The sequence below is a fragment of the Brettanomyces nanus genome, chromosome 4 (assembly GCF_011074865.1).
Source record: "Brettanomyces nanus chromosome 4, complete sequence".
NCBI classification, from domain to species: Eukaryota; Fungi; Ascomycota; class Pichiomycetes; order Pichiales; family Pichiaceae; genus Brettanomyces; species Brettanomyces nanus.
The window spans coordinates 488791-511976 of NC_052377.1; the positions used below are offsets into that span (position 1 = coordinate 488791).

The following is a 23186-nucleotide window of genomic DNA, read 5'->3' on the forward strand; positions in this document are numbered from 1 at the left end:
AGATAGTAAATTTTTAAATCCGAACTCAATAGACCAAGATTGAGTCTACATCTTTGTAAAGGCATACACATTCCGACTTCCTTCAATTTTTATCATCCTCGATACACTGATCTTCCCTCAGAATTTATCAATCTCTGCTTTTTAAAAGTATTGATGTTTAATTTCAAGATAAGCCAGGCAGAAAATGCCAAGAAGAGATGGCCAAGGAAAAAGAAAAAGAAAAGAAAGAAAAAATAAACCGGGCCGAAAGCGCAGATCGTTAACAATATTTGTACATCGTCAGTTCATTAGTTCTCCTTATTCACGTCGTATGTCGCCTTAAAGAATGGTGTATCCAGAGCTGGAAGAATTGTCAGATTTGGATGAGTTTGGTTCAGAAGTCGATCTTGGCAATCCCTGTGTTTTGGCAGAGTCTCCACAAACCTCAGATGCAGAATCTTTCACTTCGGATATATTTGATATAGGACGAGTTCCTACTAACAAATCAGTATTATACTCTGATCCTGAGCAACGTCCGCCGATATTCAAATCAACTTTCCAAGAGTATATATGTGTTGCTGTACTCACCTTTGCCCCTGCCGCTGCTACAATGGCTTCTTCTTCTTTCCGGACATCTCTTCAAGCTACGTCCCAATTCTTCAATGTGGACGGTGGCATATTGAGCTGGTGTGTCAACAGTGTTATGCTTGCTAATGGTGCCTGCTTGTTGTTGACAGGAGGAATGGCAGATGCTCTTGGGAGACGTAACTCGTTGATTATTGGTTACTTTTCCTATGCTGTATTTTCGTTGATTGCAGGCTTCATGAACAATTTTGTAGTTTTATGCATACTGCGCGCTCTTATGGGTGCTGCTGTTGCATGTGCAACCCCTGCAGCTGCAGGGTTTCTTGGATCCACCTACAGAGATTCCAAGAGGAAGAATATGGTTATGAGTATCTTCTCACTTGGAGCTCCTGTTGGCGGTGCTTCCGGCTTCTTCATTGCCGGCGTTTGTATTGAGGCGTTCAACTGGCGTGCTGTGCAGTATTTCATTGCAATTCTTTTTTGTCTTTTATCGATTTTTGTCGTGTTCTTCATGCCTGATGATGAGACCCGTATGCAGTGGGACCGTGCCGGACAGATTTTTAGGCATTTGGATTATGGAGGCGCTCTCATCTCTCTGACAGCATTCACTCTCATTTGCTTTTCTCTTTCTCAGGTGGATGCCACTGCGGATGGTTGGCGGACTCCTTACATCATTGCTCTTCTTGTTGTAGGTCTAGCGTTGATTCCATTGTTTGTGATCTACGAAATACACGTTCCCAAGGAATCTCTTATGCCGATGATCCTCTATGAGAGTAAGAATTTTGATCTCTGTATGATCATTTCAGCTTTCTCTTGGATGAACTTTCAAGGCATATTGAACTACTACTCCATTATTTACTTTGAGATGATTCGTGGCTATTCGGCCATTATAACAGCTTGCTGTATGCTTCCGCAGCCTTTTTGTGGTGTTCTTTTCAACATATTTGCTGGTTTAAATATGCACAGGATTCCTGGTCGCATTTTGGTCTTCGTCGGATGTCTAGGTTTCCTTGCCTCTAGTATCATTTGGGCTACCCTTCCGATAGACCGAAACTACTTTTTAGGACCTTTTTGGGCTTTTTTAATTAGTGTTTTGGGAGCGGATTTTATATACAACGTTGCCAATCGTTGCTCGTTGGGCCTCGTTGAGAAAGAAGCTCAGAGTAGAGCTGCAGGTACTTTTAATACTATCATTCAATTGGCCTCGTCGGTGGGTTTGGGTCTTTCAAGTACAATTGTTTCTTCAAAATATAGTCTTTATGGTACAGCCCAGGAATATGATCACAAGGAAGAGTTATGGAATGCTATTGGATACGCCTTTTACTTTGGCGTTGCATTGTCAGGAGTTTCTTTGATCCTCAGTTTGTTTTTGCAGATTGGCGTCGTTGGTGCCATTACTGGATCAGACAAGGACGATGATGAAAAGAGGAAAGAACAGCAGCACAAACAAGTTGAAGTTACTGACTCTGTTCCTGCTCTCTGCACAGAAAATGCGATCAATGAAAATGTACCTAATCATACCAATCACACTGCTCCATGATTTCCGACGAAACGTGTGAATCTTATCCAATGGTAAAGAAATCAAGAATGAGTACAGCGTATTGTTTTTAATAGTCGGTTTTCTTTCATTTTTGAGATCTTGATTAACTCAGAACGAATGTATTTCGTTTCTAGCTCAATGCGCAAAGCGAGTCATTCTTTGAAAAGAACCGCTCCTTAATAGAGGGTTTCTTTCGTTTTTTTCTTATTTCTCTCAATATCTTCTATGATAATGTCGTGCACTCTTTGATATGTTTTGTTTCAAGACAATGTTATTGATGATTTCAGTATCAGTATCTGGCTTAATAATGGATTCATCTTTAGTTGAAGGTTTTGTCGTTGTCGATGACATTTCTATGGGATAGAAAGACTTGAAGTCTATTGAAGTGCGCTACGAGTATTTATTTCCCAAAGGATACAGAGAGATACTCTACCATAGTAAATGATAACCACAGTGAGTCGTCAGGTAAGCCTTCATCACTTAATTTTGGTCTCAACACTGGGTAAATTACATTCGGACATTTTAATACAATCCAAGACTTCCCAAATAAAGGTAGAAGTTATCAAATAACCCTATCGGTTGTTGTTACAACCATATTCGCTAACCTTTCTGCTTTGCGCCCAACATTAATTATATATGATTTGAAATAGATAACTTTAACTACATGCGACCTCTCCGATTCTGGTCTGTCGATCTCCTACCATCGGACATAACAAAAAGAAAGAAAAAAAGAAAAAAAAGAAGGCCCAGGGAACAGTTCAACTTTCGGTGATTGATTTATAATTGATTAAACTCCATTATCTTTTTCATTCGGTTGCGTTTATTTTTTGAGGAACTTATGGCTTTGGAGCAAAGAGAACAAGCTTCTTCAGAAGAGTATACTTCTTCGGAAACCGTTTTGGGTGAGAGGGATCTCTCGCCAACTGTCGCTGGATCTATTGCGTCAGTAGAATCCGATATAGGAAGAGTTCCTACTAACAAATCAATACTATACCCTGACCCTGAGCAGCGTCCGCCAATTTTCAAATCAACTTTTCAAGAGTTTATGTGTGTTGCTTTGGTCACTTTTGCTCCAGCGGCCGCTTCAATGGGTTCATCTGCTTTTCAGACGGCGCTTTCAGCGACGTCTCTATACTTCAATGTAGATGGTGGTGTATTGACCTGGTGTGTCAACAGTATTACACTTGCTAACGGTGGCTGTTTGTTGTTGATGGGAGGAGTTGCAGATGCTCTTGGGAGACGTAACTCGTTGATTATTGGTTTCTTTTCTTATGCTTTATTCTCGTTGATTGCAGGCTTCATGAAGAACTTCGCTGTTTTATGCATACTGCGCGCTCTTATGGGTGCTGCTGTTGCATGTGCAACCCCTGCAGCTGCAGGATTCCTTGGCTCTACCTACAAAGATTCCAAAAGAAAGAATATGGCTATGAGTATCTTTGCGCTCGGAGCTCCTGTTGGTGGTGCTTCCGGCTTCTTCATTGCCGGCGTTTGTATAGCGGCCTTCAACTGGCGTGCTGTGCACTATTTTCTAGCGATTATCTTTTGTCTTTTTTCAGTTGGTGTGGTGTTCTTCATGCCTGATGATGAGACTCGCATGCAATGGGGCCGTGCTGGCCAGATTTTTAGGCATTTGGATTATGGTGGTTCGTTTATCTCGTTAACAGCATTTACTCTCATTTGCTTTTCTCTTACTCAGGTAGATGCCGCTACAGATGGTTGGGGAACTCCTTACATTATTGCTCTTCTTGTTGTAGGTATAGCGTTGATTCCAGTGTTTGTGCTCTACGAGATGCACATTCCCAGTCAACCTATTATGCCAATGGCTCTTTTCAAGAGTTGGAATTTTGATCTATGTATGATCATCTCAGCTTTCTGTTGGATAAACTTTCAAGGTGTGTTGAATTACTACTCTATTGTCTACTTTGAGATGATCCGTGGCTATTCGGCTATTATAACAGCTTGCTGTGTGCTTCCACAGCCTATCGCCGGTGTCTGCGTCAACATATTTGCCGGTTTAACCATGCACAAGATTCCTGGTAGAATTTTGGTCTTTGTTGGATGTCTTGGCTTTCTTACTGCTAGCATTATCTGGGCAACCTTTCCAATCGATAGAAATTATTTCTTGGGGCCTTTTTGGGCTTTCATTGTTTGTGTTTTGGGGGCTGATTTCATATACAATGTTGCCAATCGTTGCTCGTTGGGCCTCGTTGAAAAAGAGGTGCAGAGCAGAGCTGCAGGTACTTTTAATACTATCATTCAATTGGCCTCGTCGGTGGGTTTGGGACTTTCAAGTACTATTGTTTCTTCAAAATATAGTCTTTATGGTACATCTGAGCAAAATGACCATAAGCAAGAATTCTGGCATGCTATTAGATACGCCTTTTACTTTGGTATTGCATTGTCTGGAATTTCTTTGATCCTCAGTTTGTTTTTGCAGATTGGCGTCGTTGGTGCCATTACTGGATCAGACAAGGACGATGATGAAAAGAGGAAAGAACAGCAGCACAAACAAGTTGAAGTTACTGACTCTGTTCCTGCTCTCTACGCAGAGAATGCGATCATTGAGAATGCACCTAATCATAACGATCTCAGTGTTCCATGATTAATGACGTAACAAGCAATGAAAAAGCATATGTATAATATATATATAAAGAAGTTCTAATCTTTATTCTTCTTCTTTTCATGAAGTTTCCTTCCCTTTATGTCTTCTCTCGTAGGAGATAAGGGTCTGTTGAAGCCCTTTTCTCTATTCATATACTGTCTATACTCGGCCCTCTGAATTTTCTTCACTCCATAGCAATCCGTTCCTTCCACTTTCTTATTCTTAGTAGTTCCAAACCCACTAAATCCCATTAATTTCTTTATTTCATCTATCTTAGAGGTATCGTCTATCAAATCCCTATCTTTGTCCTCTCCCGGAGGTTTTCGTCCACGTTTCTCAAGGTTAGTCTCTTTCACTCGACCTCTCCCTCTGGTTTCTCGCTCTCTATATTTTATTGGTGTTCTTTCAAGCTTTTTGTCTACCTCGTCCTTTTCGCTAGGTTTCAAATTAATTCGGATCTTGCCCATGTTAGCAATTCAGATTGGAAAGACTTATTAGCCGAGTTGAAGGAGATTTCCATTTTGAGCTGATAACGGAAAATTTTAAGGTTTTTTTTTTATCGAGTGAAAAATCGATCAAACTTCTTTTGAGTAAATTGATACTTCTTTACTTCACTTGATATCCTTATATATTGATAATGCCCCAAATTACAAAGCTGTCCAAAAAGCAGCTCAAAGCATTGAAATTCAAGTCGAAGACATCTGAAAAAGCTGCTAGTCAACTTGAAGAAATAGAGGTTAAGAAGAAGCAGGCCGAGGAGGCTAGTCTCAAACCAAAGAAGAAGAGAAAGACTAGAAGGGGACATCACGGTAAAGGAAAGAATGGATCCAATAGTGGGTCCAGATTCCTTTTATTTGTGGGAAATATACCCTATGATATTGGAGAGAAGGAGTTAAGGGAGCATTTCAAAGCTGGAAAGCCGGATATTGTTAGAGTGAGAAAAGATAAGGGTATAGCATTCCTTGAATTCCTCGGAGAGAATGGGCACATTCAAGGACGTATTGATGCCTGTTTAGCACTTCATCATTCTCTGCTGGAGAAACGAAAGATCAATGTGGAACTTACCGCTGGAGGTGGTGGAAATTCGGTGAACAGAGTGGATAAGATTAAGACCAAGAACGATAAGTTGATGAAAGAACGTATTGATAAGATTCAGAAAGAAAGGGCCAAGCAGCAGAAGAGTAATGAAAAGGGAGATGATGAAGATGAGGAGGCTACTAAAGCTGCATTGGAAGCCAACAATGGAATACATCCATCAAGGCTGGCCATGATAGAAAAGGACAATTAAAACTCGACAATAATTAATAATGGTAGATTAGACTAAGAAAACTGATAGAGAAACAAAGGAATGGACAGAAAAAAGTAAAAGAGTGAAAGCACCACCATATTGTAAAGAAAGTGAAAGGTGTGAACAGGTTTTAAGAACTCTCTATAGGATAAGGCACTTTTTGGAGTGAGCGACTCTGGAGAGTCTGCTTCTCTTCTTATGTCCCAAAGTCCTTTCATTACCTGTAGCCCGGCCAGGCTTGGCAGCACTATCGACAGTCTTCTCGGCCACCTTGTCTGCTCCTTTAACCGTTTCTGGAGAAATGACAGCTTTAATGGCAAAGTCAAACACTTCTCTAACACCCTGTTGGGAAGCAGCAGAGCACTCCATGTAACCAGCGCATCCCAACTCCTTTGCCTCGGCCTCGGCCCCTTGAGCATTGATTGGCTGTTCGCCGTTTTCTTCTAGTTGATCTAAAACGTGAGGATCTTCCCTGAGATCAGACTTGGTACCGATAAGAATAACCAAAGTGTCCTTTGGAGTGTGGTGTCGTATTTCGGGAATCCATTTGTTCTTAACGTTCGAGAAAGAGGAGGGCTCCACGACAGAGAAACAAATCAAAAAAACGTCAGTCTGGGTGTATGAAAGAGGTCTCAAGCGATCATATTCCTCTTGTCCAGCAGTATCCCAGAGGTTAATGGTAACTTTTTCGTTATCAACCATCACATTGGCAGAATAGTTATCAAACACAGTAGGCACGTAATCCTCTGGAAATTGATTTGTAGTATAGGAGATAAGTAACGAGGTCTTACCAACGGCACCATCTCCCACCACCACACATTTGATAGATTTCATTTTTTTGTATTGAAAACGAGCGAATACAAGCTGACCAAGATGAAGCTAACCAGAAATCTGAAAAGAGGCTCCAAATCTAAACTATTCTTATTAAGAACAGGAATCACCAAGAGAAGAGAGTACAACCACCGTTACGTACCCCACAGGAAAAAGAGAAAATCAGACATTCCCATCGTTCGATTTTTTTGTCACGAGAAATCTTCTCCCTGAAAATTGTATAGAGCTCTTGGGCCCTCAGTATCTGGCAAGAGAAGAAACACGTTAGCCTGCCGATCCTCGACGATCTGTGTTAGTCAGAAACTCCGGATTTGATATTTACTCTGTATAATCTACGTTGTCTCATTTCTAGTACTTTTTATTGGTAAATCTAAGATTTCGAAATTCTATTATCTTCCCTTGCTATAGTTTTGCAGAGGCAGGTAGTGGCTCCGGTTGACCTCTGATCCAATGACGAACGTTTCTAACATCATATGAGGTTCTCTCTGTACGTTCGGACACTGTCATTGCTGACCATGTGGCTTGCCTAAATCTCCAGGCCGACGCATGCTCATGATCAAGAGTACCCTCCATCCGTTTGACTATGTATTTCCCAATGTTTGGAAGGAATTTGTACCCATGGGCAGAGTCCCCTGTGCACATAATAATTGATTTCGACTGGGTTGCATAATCGATTATGAAATTCTCGTCATAAGAAAGACTTGTCCAACCTATCGTACAGTTAACCACTGGATTGTAAGCCAATTCTGGTATCACCAAGTTCATTAATCTTTTTGTGGCTTCCTCCACAATAGTGGGTGCGTCGTGAATGTATGACGGAATAGATGTAGTCTGAGCCTTATTAAATGGATTCTTAATAAAGTTTCTAGCATCGGCAAATGTATGGCCAATCTTGATGACATGATCCTTGGGATCAGGAGGGAAGAAGTATCCATATTCGGAGCTGAAAAAAATCGGAATTTTCTTATACTTGTCGTATTGTGCATCGTTCAATTGAACATGAGAGACGAAATGACCCACGGCTGTCACACTGGCATTCAAATCAACCAAGGCAGAAGTGTTGGCGCCTGAGGAAACTATGATCTTGTCCGCCAAGTAGACATCTCCATTCTTAGCAATCACCTTTCCTTCTTCAATTTTAATGGCGTGACCGCCGTCTCCAAAAATGAATTTGACACCTCTCTTAGCACATTCGTGATAAACTCCCGCTAAGGATTTTCCGGATTCCCCTAATGCGGAATCGATTTTGTATCTGGCAACTAATGGGTTAGATAATTGGTTATCTTTAAACCCGGGTATCAATCTACCTATTTCCGAGGAGGATCTCAATTCGACGATTCTTTGGTCAACCCCAAGTTTCTTGACGTTCTCGGCACCGATTTTGTCATAAATGAGACGTGCCTTATTCTCTTCCTTATACGGGGAAAGAACCAATCTGCCTACTTTTTTATAGTAGGGTTTGAAAAGGGGATCGTTTTCCCACGATCTTAATGCTTCCACCGATAATTTGGCATACAGAATATTGGCATACTCTACACGAAGCATTTTGTTGTAATCAGTGGCAGCCGATCTAGGAGAAGGAACTTTCGACACATCCAAGCCAATAATCTCTCTATATCCCTTATTGGTCAATGCAAGAATAGTGGAAAGCCCAAACACACCGCATCCAACAACAACAATACGGGTGGTTTCTGGGTCCAGTTTAGGTTCTTCAGGGAAAAGCGACATTTATAGAGACAGAATAGAGGGATAATTCATACAACAAAGATATGTCTCATTTTGGGCTCCCTTTTATATGCGATGACTTCTGGTAAAGCCGTTTATCAAAATTGCCCTATGGGAAGAGCTTGGTTTCGATCTCGCAATCATTGCAATTGTTGAAGCTATTTTTCTTTCCCTTTTCACGCATAGCACGTGACTTCTACTAATAACGACTCGCTTTACGTACATCAAACTTGAAAAGTTCTACAATCACGTCCTTTTTTTCCTCTTCTTTCTTTTGAGCCGGTTCACTTTGTCCGATAATCATACGACAGTGCCCCACACTTTTGTGCGTTCCTTGATCAATCCACTGGATATGGCCTATGGGTTTCGTGTGATTTCGGACCTTCCCACAATTGAGAATACCCAACCTGTAGAGTCTTACAGAGCAACCTCTCCTCGGTTCTATAGAGACAAGGATCAAACTCTGCTACACTACGGCTCCGATGTTTGGTATCTTTCTGCAGAATGTCGTGCTGTATCAAAGAATGGCAGCATTACTTCAGTAAAACTTCCCTTCACTGATCACTTAGAGATATCCTATCAAAGTCTTCAGAAAGATGGCACTGTCATAGTCTCACGTCAGAGCGATGACGCAGTACTAATGACTTTCCCGATCTGGATATTCGTGCTTAATGAGTCTCTTCTGCTTCATTTTGATTTCCATTCTATTCCTAGCGGATTAACTTTATCTGTTTCCTATGATTCCGTGGTATCGTGTGAACTCAACGATAAAATGACGAAGCTTTGCCTTTCTGTCGACAATGGTCCTTTGGGAACTTGTGAATTCATATGCTACCCGCGGGCTGATGGTCAAGTTAAGTACTCCCTTTTCCTACCCTTTTCTGACATGCCCACTCGCCAAGCTTTGGAGCTGGCATATGCTGGTATATCTGAGTGCATTGCTCAAGAATATCGTAGTAAAAGAGCCGACGATGAGGATGATAATGAAGATGTACGTGTCACTAGTGGTAGTGAAATGCGTATGCTCCCCGAAGAGGTGATGCTCGACGACAGTGGGCAAGCTGATGATGAAACTAATGATATTCTAATAGATGCTGGTAGTCCGGAGGGAAACAGTGCTATGGATGTAGAACTCGATGGAGGACATGTAGCAGGAATCAAAAGAGGACGAGGAAATACGACACTTGATCACAAATATAGACGATTGACTTAATAAAAATAGTACTGTATATACTTCAGTGATATTTATTAGTGATTCATTAAACAATAAAGGGTTACTCCTCAACAGCAACTTCTCCGTCACAGTGAAGGCATTTATAAGTATGGTGTTTGTTAATTTCGTCGCCATCATCGTTATAGACAGGAAGGAGAATTTTTCCTCTGTTCTTCATTAGAGTCCATTCTCCTTTAGCTGGGATTCTAAGACAATTTGGATTCATACATCTCGCTTTGGTCTTTTTGTATCTCAAACCACATGAATTACAAAGTTGGCCCTTCTCGGGATCCCAAGAAGGTCTCCAGCATGGCGATTGAGTAGAATGGCAAGAAATACAGCGTCTTTGAATCCGATGTGAATATGTAGAATGACTATGACGACGATGCGATGAAGAGGAACGTCTGCTAGTGCTTGATCCAGTAGGACTAGTAATTATAGTTGTCGTGGTAGTGGTATCAGTTGGCATACTTCCAGAGGATTTTGGTGATGTAAGCGATGTGTTAATAAACTTGGAAACGTGTCTCGTTGGGCTTGATGCTTGCGAGGAAATGTTGATACGGGGCCTGACAGCCATGGGCATATTCTCTGGAGAATATGCCAAAGGAGGAATGGTCTCGTGTGGCATTTTAAGTACCTGACTTAATGGCGGAAGTTTATAACCACGTGGTTCTTGGCTCTGGTAATCGCCACTTGCAAAATATCCCTTTGCAGAATGTTGTCCGTAAAGTTCCGGAGATCTTGTCAAGACTTCTGCATCGTGCAAGTATCCTGTTGACTGGTATCTGTAATTGGAAGCGTATGGATAGTTGACCAATCCATCATATCTGTTGTATTGGGAGTCCACAAAGGTAGTCAATTTTGAGGCCGTTGGAAGGAGACTTCTATAATTAGAAGAGCCAGTATTCTTCATCTTAGTGACCGCAGACTCAGTCATCTTCAAGCCTTCACAATAACTTCTGTACTTCTTGTAAAGTCGAGCATTGCTGTGGCTAATCTCGTTTTTATAATAGTCTCTCCATTCTTGGTTCTGGTGCTCTAGAAAGGAGGCTCTACGGTTCCGATCTGGAATGTTGGCAGAGGTGTTCAAAAGGCTGAAAGAGTAGCAAGTATCTGGATAGAAATAAGCAGATTCAGGAATAGTTGTCAGAGGCTTTCTACCGAGTTTCATAATTTTTGGAAAACCTCTTGGAGAAGAATCGACCGATGGAGGAGGAGTGGCAGGGCTCTGTGAAGCAGAAGAAGCAGCAGATAGCTCACTAAAGCTATTGGAAGCACCAGTAGTAGGAGCCTGGGCTGTAATAGGATTTGTTTTGAATGAATTGAAAGCAATGGTAGATCCTTGATTAATGATAGAAGGTGGTGTTATTGGTAGCTCGGGACATTTCATATTTGGTGTCACTGGAAAGAGCACTTTGGTTGGAGGTGCATACGCTATAGGAGAAGAAGGTGCAGTTTTGGCACGCTTACTCTGATGAGAGCAAAGCTTTAAGCTTCTCGAATAACAGAAGTTCTCCGGAGAAGTGGTCGTCTTGTCAAAGAATTGGGATTCTTCGAACGATCTCTTTTTGCTCTTCATATCCTGAAGAGCTGTGGCGGCTGAAGCAACACTTTCAGAATCCAAGAATCTGGGCTTGGTCATTCTGTGGAAAAAGGATGATCTAACGTTTGTGGTATCGGATTGAGATCTTGAATGATTCAAAGCCTCGTAAGAAGATGTGGATAACATGGTAGAAAAGCAATGGCAGTCAATGGGTAATTAATTTATCTGGTGGTAGATTGTGGTTGTTGTTCAAGAAACAGAACGTCTAAAATCTAAAAATGCAAGTGGCTGGAAAGGAACGAACGAGAGAGGGTTTTTCAGCCGTAATTGTATGGTATCTGTTTAACGAATGTATAGTCTGTTGAAACCTTGTAATGAGTGACAGGGTTAGAAGTACTTCAGCTATTTGGTTTTGAGTGATTAGAACAAGATTTAATATATAGAGGAGCCCAATGAAATTATCCAGGGAAGATATGGTTGATTATATAGACACCAGAACAGGCAGGTAATATTCCAAAAGAGGCTCGAGGGTTTGCCAGATCAAGGAAGAGTAACTAGCCTCTAATGGCAGGGGGGGCTGACAGATTTTTTCGACGTCTATGGCTGACTTTTCGTACTTCTATATATGCACGAAGAATTCATCGTACCTTTTTGTCATTGATAAATAAATGGCATCTGCTCTCATCTGCACATCTCCGTATTGTTTTTCCTTTAGCGAAACTGCAAGAGAATATGCACCATCGTGAAGGCTAGCTTAATTTAATTTCCTATTCTGTAAATGATGGTTCGTGAAATTTCCCCATTTGGAAGCCAAGCCAATTATTTTCTCTATCGGGGGGCTAAATATGTTGAAAAGGTACTTATATTTCCAAAATTTGGAAAACTGATTTTCTGGAATGAATGAAATTACTAAAGAAGGATACTAGTGTGCTGACCTCTAGACTAGTTAACTGAAATCTCTTCTAACAAGTTAGTGCATAATCGATCTAATCTTAAGGCTGGCTGGGGTTCAACAGATAGGAATCAATATGAATGAAAACGGAAGCAGGCTAATGAGAAAGAGGAAAATCATGATCCCATTGTTCACACCCTTGCAAACCAATTTTACCTCTACACAATTACTTATGTTTTAAATCAACAACTTGTGTCTTCATCTCCAGCCATATTCATTGACATATAGGTTAGGCCACATATGTACTGTTGGTGACAACAATCGGTGCTGTCGTATATTTGATATTCACACGACCAAAATATCCAAAAAAATTCTATATCTTGTCACCACCCGTCATAATACACCCATTATCTTACTTCTTTCGTTCTACATTTGTATAATAATAACATGCAGAATCTCAGGATGACTCCTCAGTATCCTACTGGGCCTCAATCACAAGCGCAAGATCCTGACATGAAGGTCGAAGAATTCCTAAGAACTATCACAGAGACCCTCGATTCCCCTTACAGAAACGAAGCTGCTGATTATTACAAGTCGATGATATTACCACAACTTCTACCCCAATCTAGAATTATAATAAATGGACAGCCATTTGGATCCAAGGCACAGTTTCAGGAACTATGGTCTACACTTCCGGCCACACAACATCAGATAACTAGCTTTGATGCGCACCTTCTTCCCACCCCAGAAGAGAGACAGTACATAGTATTGGCCCATTTCAAGGTCAGATTCGATGAATCAGGAAAAAATAGATTTGGACAGACTGCAGATGTGCTACCTATTCCAGACAACAATTTGAATAGACCTAGTAGGTCACTCTTTTCTAATTGGTTTGGCGTTACCTTAAACATGGTGGTGTCTGAAAAGATTAACTCAGGCTTCAATACTGAATGTATCAGCTCGTTTGACTACAGGATGACGGAAAAGCCGGTAAACTCGATTTTTTCTATATAACTATTGCATTACATTTCTCCTTCTCTACTAATTAGGTGTCCAACTATCATGTAAATTTATATAGAGTTGATATATATCTTGTGTTAAAGAACAACGTTGACTATCCACGGTTTTTCAGAGATAAGTAGCCACATGCTAATTATTATCATGCCCTGAAATGAGAGACCAATAATATGGAGCACAGTACCTGAGGTGAAATAGTTGAAATGATGAACAATGGGCAATGAGGACTCAATTAAATGTTGACTCAAGTCTTCATGGTAGGCGCGTTCAAAGATCATTGTCAGGAGTTGTACCAGAGTGGAAAATATAATACATCCCGTGGATAAAATTAACCAGCCTTTCACTTTGCTGTTGGATATTTGACCGGTTCTCTTTTTAATATGAACAGCTATTCCAAAGACCAAGAATAGAGCCGCAGTGTCAAACACAAGTGCCACAATTTTAAGAATAACAAATGCAATACTGAAAGAAAGTCCCATCGAAGCATACCGAACTAGTTTACTCTCTGAAGTGTGTGATTTAAAAAGCTGCTTTCTAAAAAGAGAAACCATGTCGCTGGAGACTCTTTCAGAAGTTGTGAAGTCCAACCCCTCCGAGTATTCCACTTCAAAAGCAATATCTTTGAGAAGAACACTTGGAACATCCGTAGCATCAAATAGGGTATGACACTCTTCAAACCAGTCTTCTGGATTCTCTTCAATAGTAGGATTCCCCTTCTCCAGCCGACAATATCCAAAGTGGTTCAGCTTATAGACAGTTCCGGTTTTATTCAACGAGCTACCCAAAAACTGTCCTATGTTTTCTGCCTTTAAGGGACCACCATAAGCATTATCGGAGATAATTTCAATTCCTTTGGCAATTTTGACTAAAAGCCTCCCGAATTCTGGTCTAGCTGCAATGTTGTCCATATGCATCTCCATGTGAGACACACAATAATCCGAAGAGCCCATACAGGAGAGATCGACGAATAATGACAATATGGGTGGTAAAAACAGCAATAATGCAATTATAGAAAGGATTTTGAAAGTTGTGTAACTTGACCTCTCACGCAACTGTTTCCTTGCATGTTCTATGGATTTTAGTTCTGAAATGGAACTGACACCGGTAGAGCTGCTTGACTTGTTATTCTTCAAAGAGCTGGAAGTACTCTTTTTAGGCGAAAAAGCCTTTTCCGGCAACCTATTCATTGTTTCCTTAACAGAACTGGGCTGGCTTTTTTGATATGAGCCTGTATTGTTGAATAGCTCTTCAGCTTGACCATGGGTTCTTTGCCAGCTAAACGGACTGACAGCTGTTTGGAAAGCTTTGGAAACAAATGTACTCGTAGTATCTGTTGAAAAGCCGATCTTGCTGTTAATAGCGTCAGAGCATTCACTTCCATCCCCTCCCAAATTTTCAGAATCTTCTTTTCTGTAGGTGTCTCCATTATTGGCCTGTTCTTCCATTTCTTCCCTCGGTTCAGTAAAAAAGCTGGGTTTTTGAAGACTTCTACCTCCATTTCCAAAACGTTTGGGAAAACACGGATCACTTATCAAACCCAGCATTACACAAGTATGAAAAGAGTGTGTATATATAAGCAATGAACTTTAAATAGTAGAAGAGAAAATAAAAGTATAAAAATGAAATCCCTTTAATATTTACTGAAACACAATTTAGCGCCGCATCAAGAAAGCTAAATCCTTAGGCGCGGAAATAAGGCAAAATAGAAGATATTGCAACCGAAACTACACAGATTATGGGTAGTTTCTTGCCGATTCCCTTTTATAGTATAATAAGTTTCCGCCAACTTGTCTTCAGTTCATAAATTCTTGTAGAGTAGAGGAATTTTTAACTATCAAATGAGCCTGCTAAGAGATTCTAAGTTATTAGACTTACAGCATATATAGAAAAGTTGGTATCGATACGCAAATGCTCGTGAGAATAGTTAGCGAAGTTCTAAATTGGTGGTAAGGTAGGCCTTCGATACCTCTTACTATTTAGGAGTAAATCACTTTGAGTTTGCTGGCCACAGAGAACACGCCTCGTGGATGAGTCCTCGCTGCTAAGAGAATCCGTGTCAGTCAGCGTGGTCATTTCCATAGGCGAATTTTTGGACATATCCATATAATCCTCGCTTACAGTATCAGCAAAAGGATTAAGAATGGACTCTTCAGAATCAGACGAGCGACAAAGTTCTGCATCAGGAGAATATGAATGAACTAACATCTCTTCAACATTATCATCGTCAAGGGCATTAATTGGAGCTGCAGCACACCATATTGGACCCCCCCACACGAAGATGCTGATGAAGCTGAGAAGCATAGCAATACAAAAGACAGATATCCAAGCCGGGTTCAAGTGAAAGGACAAGCCAAAGTCTCCCAAATCTCCTTTAATCTCCTTTTTAATCTCCTCAAGAACCGAAACATCTATCAAAAATGCCACAAACATGAGAAGAAAAGCAACAATGGCAGCGACACCAAAGATATGCTTGGGCAAGGCAGGAAGAGACTTATCGTTTTTTTTGACTCCCCTTCTACCATAGTATATTATTCCCAATACGAAGATCAAAATATGGACAGCCATCGCTATCAACAACATGTATATGACAGCCTGATTCTTTTGGCGACGCTCCTTTAGATCCGCTCGATACTGCTTGTCGGGAACATATTTCGCTTCTGGAGAGTAATCGTTCGAGGAATATGCGTAAGAAAGCACAATGTTTAATCCAATATCTGACAGCTGGCCTCTGTAATCGAACACATAGTTGGCACTAAGGGGAGAGCATCTCATATTAGCACTATCCTCACTGACAAGCTCGAAAGTGCTTGTTGCAGGATTATACATTTCCACAGAACTATAGGTTCCAGAGCACCACCCCAAAATATTGGTATTGATAAACTGAGCAGCCGTTGACACCTCCTTTCCTATATACTGAGCTAAGATCGAGATCTCTGAGGTGGTCGTAAAAGTATCATCACCGTTGCTATTATGCGGATGATTCAAAGAACTTTGCAAAGAGGCAAAGATACCGTTACTAACATCGACATGGCTGCAATCCAATCTACCCATATAGTAGTGATTACCGCTTCTAGGAACGGACACTAGTAGGTAGATGGATATTACCACAAACAAAGATGAGCAAAACCTTCCAATTTGAAGCAGCCTAGCACGCGGGGTTAGGTTCAGGAAGGGCGATTCCAACTTGAACCAAAGGGCCTTTAGTTTCATGGCTAATGGAGCTGATGATAGCGAGCGAGCTGAGATAAAGATGATAGCTTCAGATAATGATAGGCTTCAAATGTGGACTTGCGCGAGACCAGATCTTTTTATATATTGATTTTTGGCAATTTTCGTTTACGTCATTGGTGTTAGGTTTCTATAAACATCATCATGGCCAAATCAATGAGACAGATGAAGGGGTGGCAGTATAGTCTTGAGGATCTGGATGACGAGGGATCCAGAGTTGAGGATACGATAGGACCAAGGACCACGAGAAATACTCGTGGCCGGGGAAGGAGATCACAAAGAGGCGAGTCTCGAATAATACTTCGAAGGGAGATGGATAATATGGAGGTGAAAGCCGGAGATATTTTGTTGATTGAAGACAAAGATGAAGATCGAGAAGATGACGACAACGAGCAACCTTCCATAGGACTAGTGAAAGATATCATTTTCGGCACAGACAGTTTTCTTGAAGTTAGAGTATTTTGGTTTTATAGAATGTCTGAGATCGATTCAAGCGTTCTACCAGGAGGAGAGGAGAGATTCACAAAGAACGATGTATTTCTGTCACCTGTTGTTGATAGGATAATGTTGGGGACAATATTAGACAGCTGTGCAGTGATATCGGAGAAAAGTCTTGCGACAATAGTGATAGACGAGTCTACTACAGACACTACATTTGTGTGCCGACGATTTTGTGACAGCGATGGAGAATACTTTACTGAAGCATTTGATTGGGACGAGATGTATCAAAGATTCAAGGAGAATAGTGATGATTTCTATCAACTCGTCAAGAATTTGACGGTGAAACCTACGATGAAGCAATTCACCAAGACCTTACAGCAGAAAGGGATTGATCCCAGATCGATAAAGAACGAGGAGAAAAAGCTCAAGCAAAAGCAAAGACAACAGACCCGAAAGAAAAAGGCTAACTACACTGAGAGCGAAGATGATGAGTATGACGACGACGATGAATTTTATATATACGATTTGGATGCAGAAGAGGATGATGCCTTTGACGAGACCGAGGAAGGTGATGACGATGACTTTTTGTACAGCTCAAAACCTGCTAAAGGTCGCAAGAAGGGCCGACCGAGAAGAAAAGCCAGGTCATCGCGCCGTGGAAAGCGAAGTGACCGTCTCCCAAAGCTCCCATCTGTTGCTAGAAGACTGGATATTAACGAAGATGGAAGGGTTCTCGATATTGATGCCATATTTAGTGACGAGGACAGCAGAGAAGTAGACATATCTAGTACAAAGACGTCCAAAGCATTTCGCAGGGCCAAAAAAGTGCTTCATACATCGGCAAAGATTCATTCTTTACCTTGTAGAGAGGATGAATTCCATCAGTTGTTTTTCAGCTTGGAGAGTGCCGTTCAGTCACAGGTCGGAAGATGCATTTACGTCAGTGGTACTCCGGGTGTTGGAAAGACAGCCACTATTCGTGAAGTCATTAAACAACTATCCGCTTCTTTTATCGCTGAGACTCATCATAAAATGTTCAGCTATGTGGAGATCAATGGACTAAAGGTGGTCTCACCGCAGGCATCCTATGAGGCGTTATGGGAGAAAGTGAGTGGTAAAAGGGCCACTGCCTCAAACTCTTTAACACAGCTAGAAGAGTACTTTAATAAGGACGATACGAAGCGTAAGCCGTTGGTGGTTTTACTAGATGAAATGGACCAAATTGTCACCAAGAACCAGAGCGTCATGTACAATTTCTTCAACTGGCCATCATATCCTCATTCAAAACTTATAGTAATAGCTGTGGCTAATACTATGGATCTTCCCGAGAGAATGCTCACTAATAAGATTTCTTCCCGTCTCGGTCTAACGAGAATTCAGTTCTCCAGTTATACTTATACTCAATTAAGTGAGATCATAAAGAGTCGATTAGAAAAATTGGGCCGACTGAATGAGGAGAGAATGGTGATTTCCAACGATGCAATTGCCTTTGCTTCGAGGAAAGTAGCTTCTGTGTCGGGAGATGCGAGGAGGGCTCTTATGATTTGTATACGAGCCGTGGAGATTGCAGAGATGGAATTTCTGGCCAAGCCAATAGAGGAGAGAAATAAGTTGGACAGTAGGTATACTGTAACTATTATGCATATTATGAAGGCTGTCAATGAAACGGCATCTTCGCCGATTGCAAACTACTTGAATTCACTTCCATTCATGTCGAAGATGCTTTTGGCGGCCGTTCTACTTCGGACGAAACGAACAGGTGTTGCTGAAGTGACAGTTGGGGATGTGATTGATGAGCTGAACAACCAGTTCCATGTGGTACTTTTCACGGAGCTTAATCGGAGATTGAGCGAGGAACAACTAGAAATGGCCCGAGTCTTGTATGAGTCCAATAATCGGTCTCAGTTGAGACCTACGGGTATCATATTTATTCTGAAGGACCTAGAAGAGAATGGAATCTTGATAGTGCAGCATTTGAAGTTGGAACGGAGTCGATTGTTAAGGTTGAACGTTAGTCAAGCTGAAATCCTCAGCAGCTTCAAAAAAGATTCTCTTTTGAAGGAAATGGTACAATCTACATAAACCGATACGCATATATATATATTTCAATTATATATTCTGATAGAGAAGAATTGGCTCACCGGTATTGACAATCTCCGGGATTTTCAGCCGAAGATCAAAGGTCTTACTAATGACTATCTTGAATATCTTTTGGATATTTATGGAAGCGCAGGTTGAAGAAAAGATTAGGGGAGCATTCATGGCCTTTGCGTACTTTTTGGCCTGTCTCGTAATCTCTTCTTGATCCGGTTCAGGCAGATCCACAAATAAATCGTACTTAGTGCCCACTAGAAATGGTATCGCCGTTCTATTGAAACCTCTAGCCTGACGATACCAATCTTTGATGGAATTTAGTGTTGATTTTCGTGAAAGGTCGAACATAAATAGTACAGCAACAGCGTCGCTAGCCACCAGTGGTAGCATATTAGTGAACTCAGCTTCTCCTCCAAGGTCCCATATTGAAAAGGTAATTTCCGTGTTCTTGATACGGATCGTTCTCTCCATAAAATTCACTCCCAAAGTCTGTGTATAAATTTCATCGAAGCAGTTTTCAACATACTTCACCATCAGTGATGTCTTACCGACCTGTGCATCACCTATAAGTCCAACTTTAAGAGTCACAGTATTTTTCTCAGCAGATCTTGTCCTCGAGTGAATCTGCTGTTGGGATTGTGACTGTTGAAGTTGTGATGTTTGATCTCTATGATTATGTTGGTGGTGACGCTGGTGGTCGTAATGACTGTGGCCATCCACAGCACTACTTATTGACCTCCCACCACCGACACCTTCGCTCAATGCCTCTGATGTGCTGTGAGATCTAGGTATTCTCGTACTAACACTTCTGTATGCATCCATAATGAGTTCCCCCAAAAAAAAAATATCGCTGATCTTCACAGACTTTGAAAGAATCAATCAATATCTTGAACAGGTTCCTCTCATTCATGTTATCATATCCCCCTTTTTATTTCTTTGATTAATTCTCTATTTACTTTTTCCTAAGTTTGTCTAATTCAATAATACAGATGTACGGATGTTAAGAATTGAGTCAGGTGATAAGACACATGTGCCCAACTTGCGAGGTTTTTCTTGGTGCGAGGGTTACAGTCACAGATTTGAAGAAATTTTTTTTTCACGACGGCTAGGGGACGGCAATGCCACCGGGGAGAAGCCACAGCAAAAGAATTTTTCTCCTCCCCTACGAAGCTCGTCTTTTTTTTAATTTTTCAGACAAAGTTCTCTTTGAAATTAAAAGTTCTTTTCGGTTTCTTCTAATACTTATTCACTAGGATCTTCAACAGCAATTCAAGATGGCTATCGGAAAGAATAAAAGACTATCCAAGGGAAAGAAAGGTCTTAAGAAGAAGGTTGTTGACCCATTCACTAGAAAGGAGTGGTTTGACATCAAGGCTCCAACTACGTTTGAGAACAGAAACGTTGGTAAGACTTTGATTAACAGATCTACTGGTTTGAAGAGTGCTGCTGATGGATTGAAAGGCAGAGTCTTCGATTTCAATCTTGCTGATTTGCAAGGATCTGAGGATCATGCCTTCAAGAAGGTTAAGTTAAGAGTCGATGAAGTTCAAGGTAAGAACTTGTTGACCAACTTCCATGGTTTGGACTTCACAAGTGACAAGTTGAAATCTCTTGTTAGAAAGTGGCAATCTTTGGTGGAAGCTAATGTTACTGTGAAGACTGCTGATGACTACGTCTTGAGAATTTTCTGCATTGGTTTCACCAAGAGACAGGCTAACCAAGTCAAAAAGACTACTTATGCTCAGTCTTCTCAGTTGAGGGAGGTGAGAAAGAAGATGATGGAGATCATGTCTAGAGAGGTCTCCAACTGTACTTTGGCTCAGCTTACTGGAAAATTGATTCCAGAGGCTATTGGCAGAGAAATCGAGAAGGCCGCTCAATCAACCTTCCCATTGCAGAACGTCTATATCAGAAAGGTTAAGTTGTTGAAACAGCCTAAGTTCGATTTGGGTAACTTGTTGGCTTTGCACGGCGAGGCTTCTGTCGATGACAAGGGAAAGAAGGTTGCTACTGGCTTCAAAGATGTTGTTTTGGAGACTGTTTAATTCCCACCACCATAATCGCCTTTTCATTGTTTAATTAAATGCAATGTGAAATCTGTATACACAATAAGCACTTTTACTTTTAGAGAAAACGTAGAAATGACGTATATTAAGTTAAAATCTAATTAGGCTCAGTTAATAAACTAAAATGCCACACTATTGGTTGATTCTTTTGTCTCGAAACCTTCCGTCTGACTTGACGAACCAACAGAAGGAATTACTTCCTTGCTTTGCTCTTCCTCGACAGCCTCCTCAATATCCTGTCCGTTCTTCACCTTAACAATACGATGTCTCCAAAAGCCATCATCGCCTAGCTCTTCCTTGGAGTCCAAGCGATATCCTCCAATTGCAGGAAGGACCCACGCCCATACCACCCAGTACAAAGCACCAAATGCAAAAATACCGATACCCACTACACAGTGTAGGTAATACGGAAGACTATTATACACAGATTGACCTGCGCTAGGTGGCACATATGGAGCTACCACCAAGTAGATCGATGATAAAAGGAAAAACATGGTGACAGGTATAGTAGCTTTGATAGGAGGATTCCAGCTCTCTTTACCCTTCTTGTTTCTATAATGTAACCAAAGTAAACCTGCAGCCACAAACATATTGACAATGTTTAGAGGGTATGATATCAAGTTCAAAATAAAGTTGTAGGCATCGCCCGGTGGAGGAGCAACGATAGTTATGACGCACACCACCCAATGCTCAAACAAGCCAACCATTGGAGTATTAAACGGTTTCTGTGTAGCAAAGAATTTGGAAAAAGGTAAGATTCCTTCCCTTCCTAACTGTTGAACGATTCTACCTTGAGAGAAAATCACAGACATAACGTTACCCAAAGCAGAGAGGGCCACAAACACCGAAAGGGCCTTTTCCGATTTCCTACCAAATGCAATTCGGAAGAAGTTAGAGGCAACAATCTGTCCAGATCCTGCCAACTCATCCAACGGCACAACTGCAAAGTATGCAATATTCACCAACATGTAGATGACCGCCAAACAGATGACAGCAGAGGGACCAGCGATCCTGAGAGTTTTGATGGGATTCTTCACCTCACCAAGAGCGTAGTTGGCATTGGAATATCCAATGAAGGACCAGATAATGTTGTATAAAGCTGTGACAACACCGTAACCAGTAACTGGAGTACCGCTGAATGAATCATGGAAATTGGCCTTTCCAGGAGCACCACTTATACCACCGCCCAAAGCAACCCATCCAGTAACGGTAATGATAAGAATAATCACCAACTTGAACAAACCAAGAACGTTCTGCAAGTAGACACCAGCCTTAACGTTGATAGAATGAACCAAAAATGCAAAGGTCACACAGGCGATACCAATACCCCTTTCGTTCCATCTAGTGACGGTAACACCAGCAGCAGTTAAAATATACTCACCAAAAACGATGGAGTTACCAGAAGCCCAGCCAAGGAAGAACACATAGGAAGCGTACATGGCAGAGGCTAAGAATTTTGGCTTTCTATAGACGTACTCCACGTAGTTCTTCTCACCACCATTCTTGGTGATGGCAGAACCAAATTCCATGTATACATACAAACCGGCCAAGGATATAAGGGAACCCACAAACCAGAGAATAAGCGACAAACCCACAGATCCCGAAAGCACAAAAATGGTTGAGGTAGTGGCAAAGATACCAGTACCAACCATACGATTAAAAATGAGTCCTATTGCGGAAATAGTACCAATCTCCTTCTTATTTCTATCAAGGGGAGCCACCTGCCCTGAGGCCACCTCCCATTCGGAGGTCTCGACTTCGTTCTTCGATCCAGACTTATCGACCATTCAGTGTAAAGACTATAGAACGAAAAAGCTAAGAGAAGTATTATAATATACACCTAACAAAAAACCTATCTTATCAGTCACAGCTGGATCTGCATCTACACTAATTTTCCACCTGCAATGCCGTTCCCTTTATAGGCCTGGGGAAAAATAGGATATAGGGATGCCACAGATGGGCATCTCTTGAAAAATTTGACATAACTTACCAGAAAGGGAAATCCCCTGGTGCCACAGTGAAAAAAATCCGATTCGATTGCTCTAATCTGCATCCTTTACCGGTCCTTTCACCGCAAGAAATTATGTAGATTTGCAATTTTCAGTGGCTTTCAGAAGCCATCTCGTTTGCGGATAAATTGTA

The 23186-nt window shown here is 41.2% G+C and overlaps 14 protein-coding genes across 14 annotated transcripts; 6 read left to right on the forward strand and 8 right to left on the reverse strand.

The window, feature by feature from the left end:
- Positions 1 to 325: 325 nt before the first annotated feature.
- FOA43_003452 (uncharacterized protein) lies at positions 326 to 2104 on the forward strand (the record flags this gene model as incomplete). The annotated part of the gene is made up of 1 exon (XM_038923703.1): positions 326 to 2104. One exon carries the CDS (start codon positions 326 to 328, stop codon positions 2102 to 2104), a length of 1779 nt encoding a protein of 592 aa, XP_038779631.1.
- Positions 2105 to 2942: 838 nt separating this feature from the next.
- FOA43_003453 (uncharacterized protein) lies at positions 2943 to 4706 on the forward strand (the record flags this gene model as incomplete). The annotated part of the gene is made up of 1 exon (XM_038923704.1): positions 2943 to 4706. The coding sequence occupies one exon, from the start codon at positions 2943 to 2945 to the stop codon at positions 4704 to 4706; it is 1764 nt and encodes a 587-aa protein (XP_038779632.1).
- Positions 4707 to 4762: 56 nt separating this feature from the next.
- Positions 4763 to 5173, reverse strand: FOA43_003454 (uncharacterized protein; the record flags this gene model as incomplete). The annotated part of the gene is made up of 1 exon (XM_038923705.1): positions 4763 to 5173. The coding sequence occupies one exon, from the start codon at positions 5171 to 5173 to the stop codon at positions 4763 to 4765; it is 411 nt and encodes a 136-aa protein (XP_038779633.1).
- Positions 5174 to 5343: 170 nt separating this feature from the next.
- Positions 5344 to 5994, forward strand: FOA43_003455 (uncharacterized protein; the record flags this gene model as incomplete). The annotated part of the gene is made up of 1 exon (XM_038923706.1): positions 5344 to 5994. The coding sequence occupies one exon, from the start codon at positions 5344 to 5346 to the stop codon at positions 5992 to 5994; it is 651 nt and encodes a 216-aa protein (XP_038779634.1).
- Positions 5995 to 6135: 141 nt separating this feature from the next.
- FOA43_003456 (uncharacterized protein) lies at positions 6136 to 6828 on the reverse strand (the record flags this gene model as incomplete). Its single annotated transcript, XM_038923707.1, has 1 exon — positions 6136 to 6828. The coding sequence occupies one exon, from the start codon at positions 6826 to 6828 to the stop codon at positions 6136 to 6138; it is 693 nt and encodes a 230-aa protein (XP_038779635.1).
- Positions 6829 to 7227: 399 nt separating this feature from the next.
- FOA43_003457 (uncharacterized protein) lies at positions 7228 to 8553 on the reverse strand (the record flags this gene model as incomplete). The annotated part of the gene is made up of 1 exon (XM_038923708.1): positions 7228 to 8553. The coding sequence occupies one exon, from the start codon at positions 8551 to 8553 to the stop codon at positions 7228 to 7230; it is 1326 nt and encodes a 441-aa protein (XP_038779636.1).
- Positions 8554 to 8902: 349 nt separating this feature from the next.
- On the forward strand, positions 8903 to 9763 carry FOA43_003458 (uncharacterized protein; the record flags this gene model as incomplete). The annotated part of the gene is made up of 1 exon (XM_038923709.1): positions 8903 to 9763. One exon carries the CDS (start codon positions 8903 to 8905, stop codon positions 9761 to 9763), a length of 861 nt encoding a protein of 286 aa, XP_038779637.1.
- A 61-nt stretch (positions 9764 to 9824) lies between these two features.
- Positions 9825 to 11405, reverse strand: FOA43_003459 (uncharacterized protein; the record flags this gene model as incomplete). The annotated part of the gene is made up of 1 exon (XM_038923710.1): positions 9825 to 11405. One exon carries the CDS (start codon positions 11403 to 11405, stop codon positions 9825 to 9827), a length of 1581 nt encoding a protein of 526 aa, XP_038779638.1.
- A 1240-nt stretch (positions 11406 to 12645) lies between these two features.
- Positions 12646 to 13177, forward strand: FOA43_003460 (uncharacterized protein; the record flags this gene model as incomplete). The annotated part of the gene is made up of 2 exons (XM_038923711.1): positions 12646 to 13066; positions 13158 to 13177. The coding sequence occupies 2 exons, from the start codon at positions 12646 to 12648 to the stop codon at positions 13175 to 13177; spliced, it is 441 nt and encodes a 146-aa protein (XP_038779639.1).
- A 118-nt stretch (positions 13178 to 13295) lies between these two features.
- FOA43_003461 (uncharacterized protein) lies at positions 13296 to 14660 on the reverse strand (the record flags this gene model as incomplete). The annotated part of the gene is made up of 1 exon (XM_038923712.1): positions 13296 to 14660. One exon carries the CDS (start codon positions 14658 to 14660, stop codon positions 13296 to 13298), a length of 1365 nt encoding a protein of 454 aa, XP_038779640.1.
- Positions 14661 to 15150: 490 nt separating this feature from the next.
- On the reverse strand, positions 15151 to 16425 carry FOA43_003462 (uncharacterized protein; the record flags this gene model as incomplete). The annotated part of the gene is made up of 1 exon (XM_038923713.1): positions 15151 to 16425. One exon carries the CDS (start codon positions 16423 to 16425, stop codon positions 15151 to 15153), a length of 1275 nt encoding a protein of 424 aa, XP_038779641.1.
- Positions 16426 to 16599: 174 nt separating this feature from the next.
- Positions 16600 to 18966, forward strand: FOA43_003463 (uncharacterized protein; the record flags this gene model as incomplete). The annotated part of the gene is made up of 1 exon (XM_038923714.1): positions 16600 to 18966. The coding sequence occupies one exon, from the start codon at positions 16600 to 16602 to the stop codon at positions 18964 to 18966; it is 2367 nt and encodes a 788-aa protein (XP_038779642.1).
- Positions 18967 to 18993: 27 nt separating this feature from the next.
- On the reverse strand, positions 18994 to 19800 carry SPG1 (septum-promoting GTP-binding protein 1; the record flags this gene model as incomplete). Its single annotated transcript, XM_038923715.1, has 1 exon — positions 18994 to 19800. One exon carries the CDS (start codon positions 19798 to 19800, stop codon positions 18994 to 18996), a length of 807 nt encoding a protein of 268 aa, XP_038779643.1.
- Positions 19801 to 21163: 1363 nt separating this feature from the next.
- On the reverse strand, positions 21164 to 22831 carry MUP1 (methionine permease; the record flags this gene model as incomplete). The annotated part of the gene is made up of 1 exon (XM_038923716.1): positions 21164 to 22831. One exon carries the CDS (start codon positions 22829 to 22831, stop codon positions 21164 to 21166), a length of 1668 nt encoding a protein of 555 aa, XP_038779644.1.
- Positions 22832 to 23186: the final 355 nt, after the last annotated feature.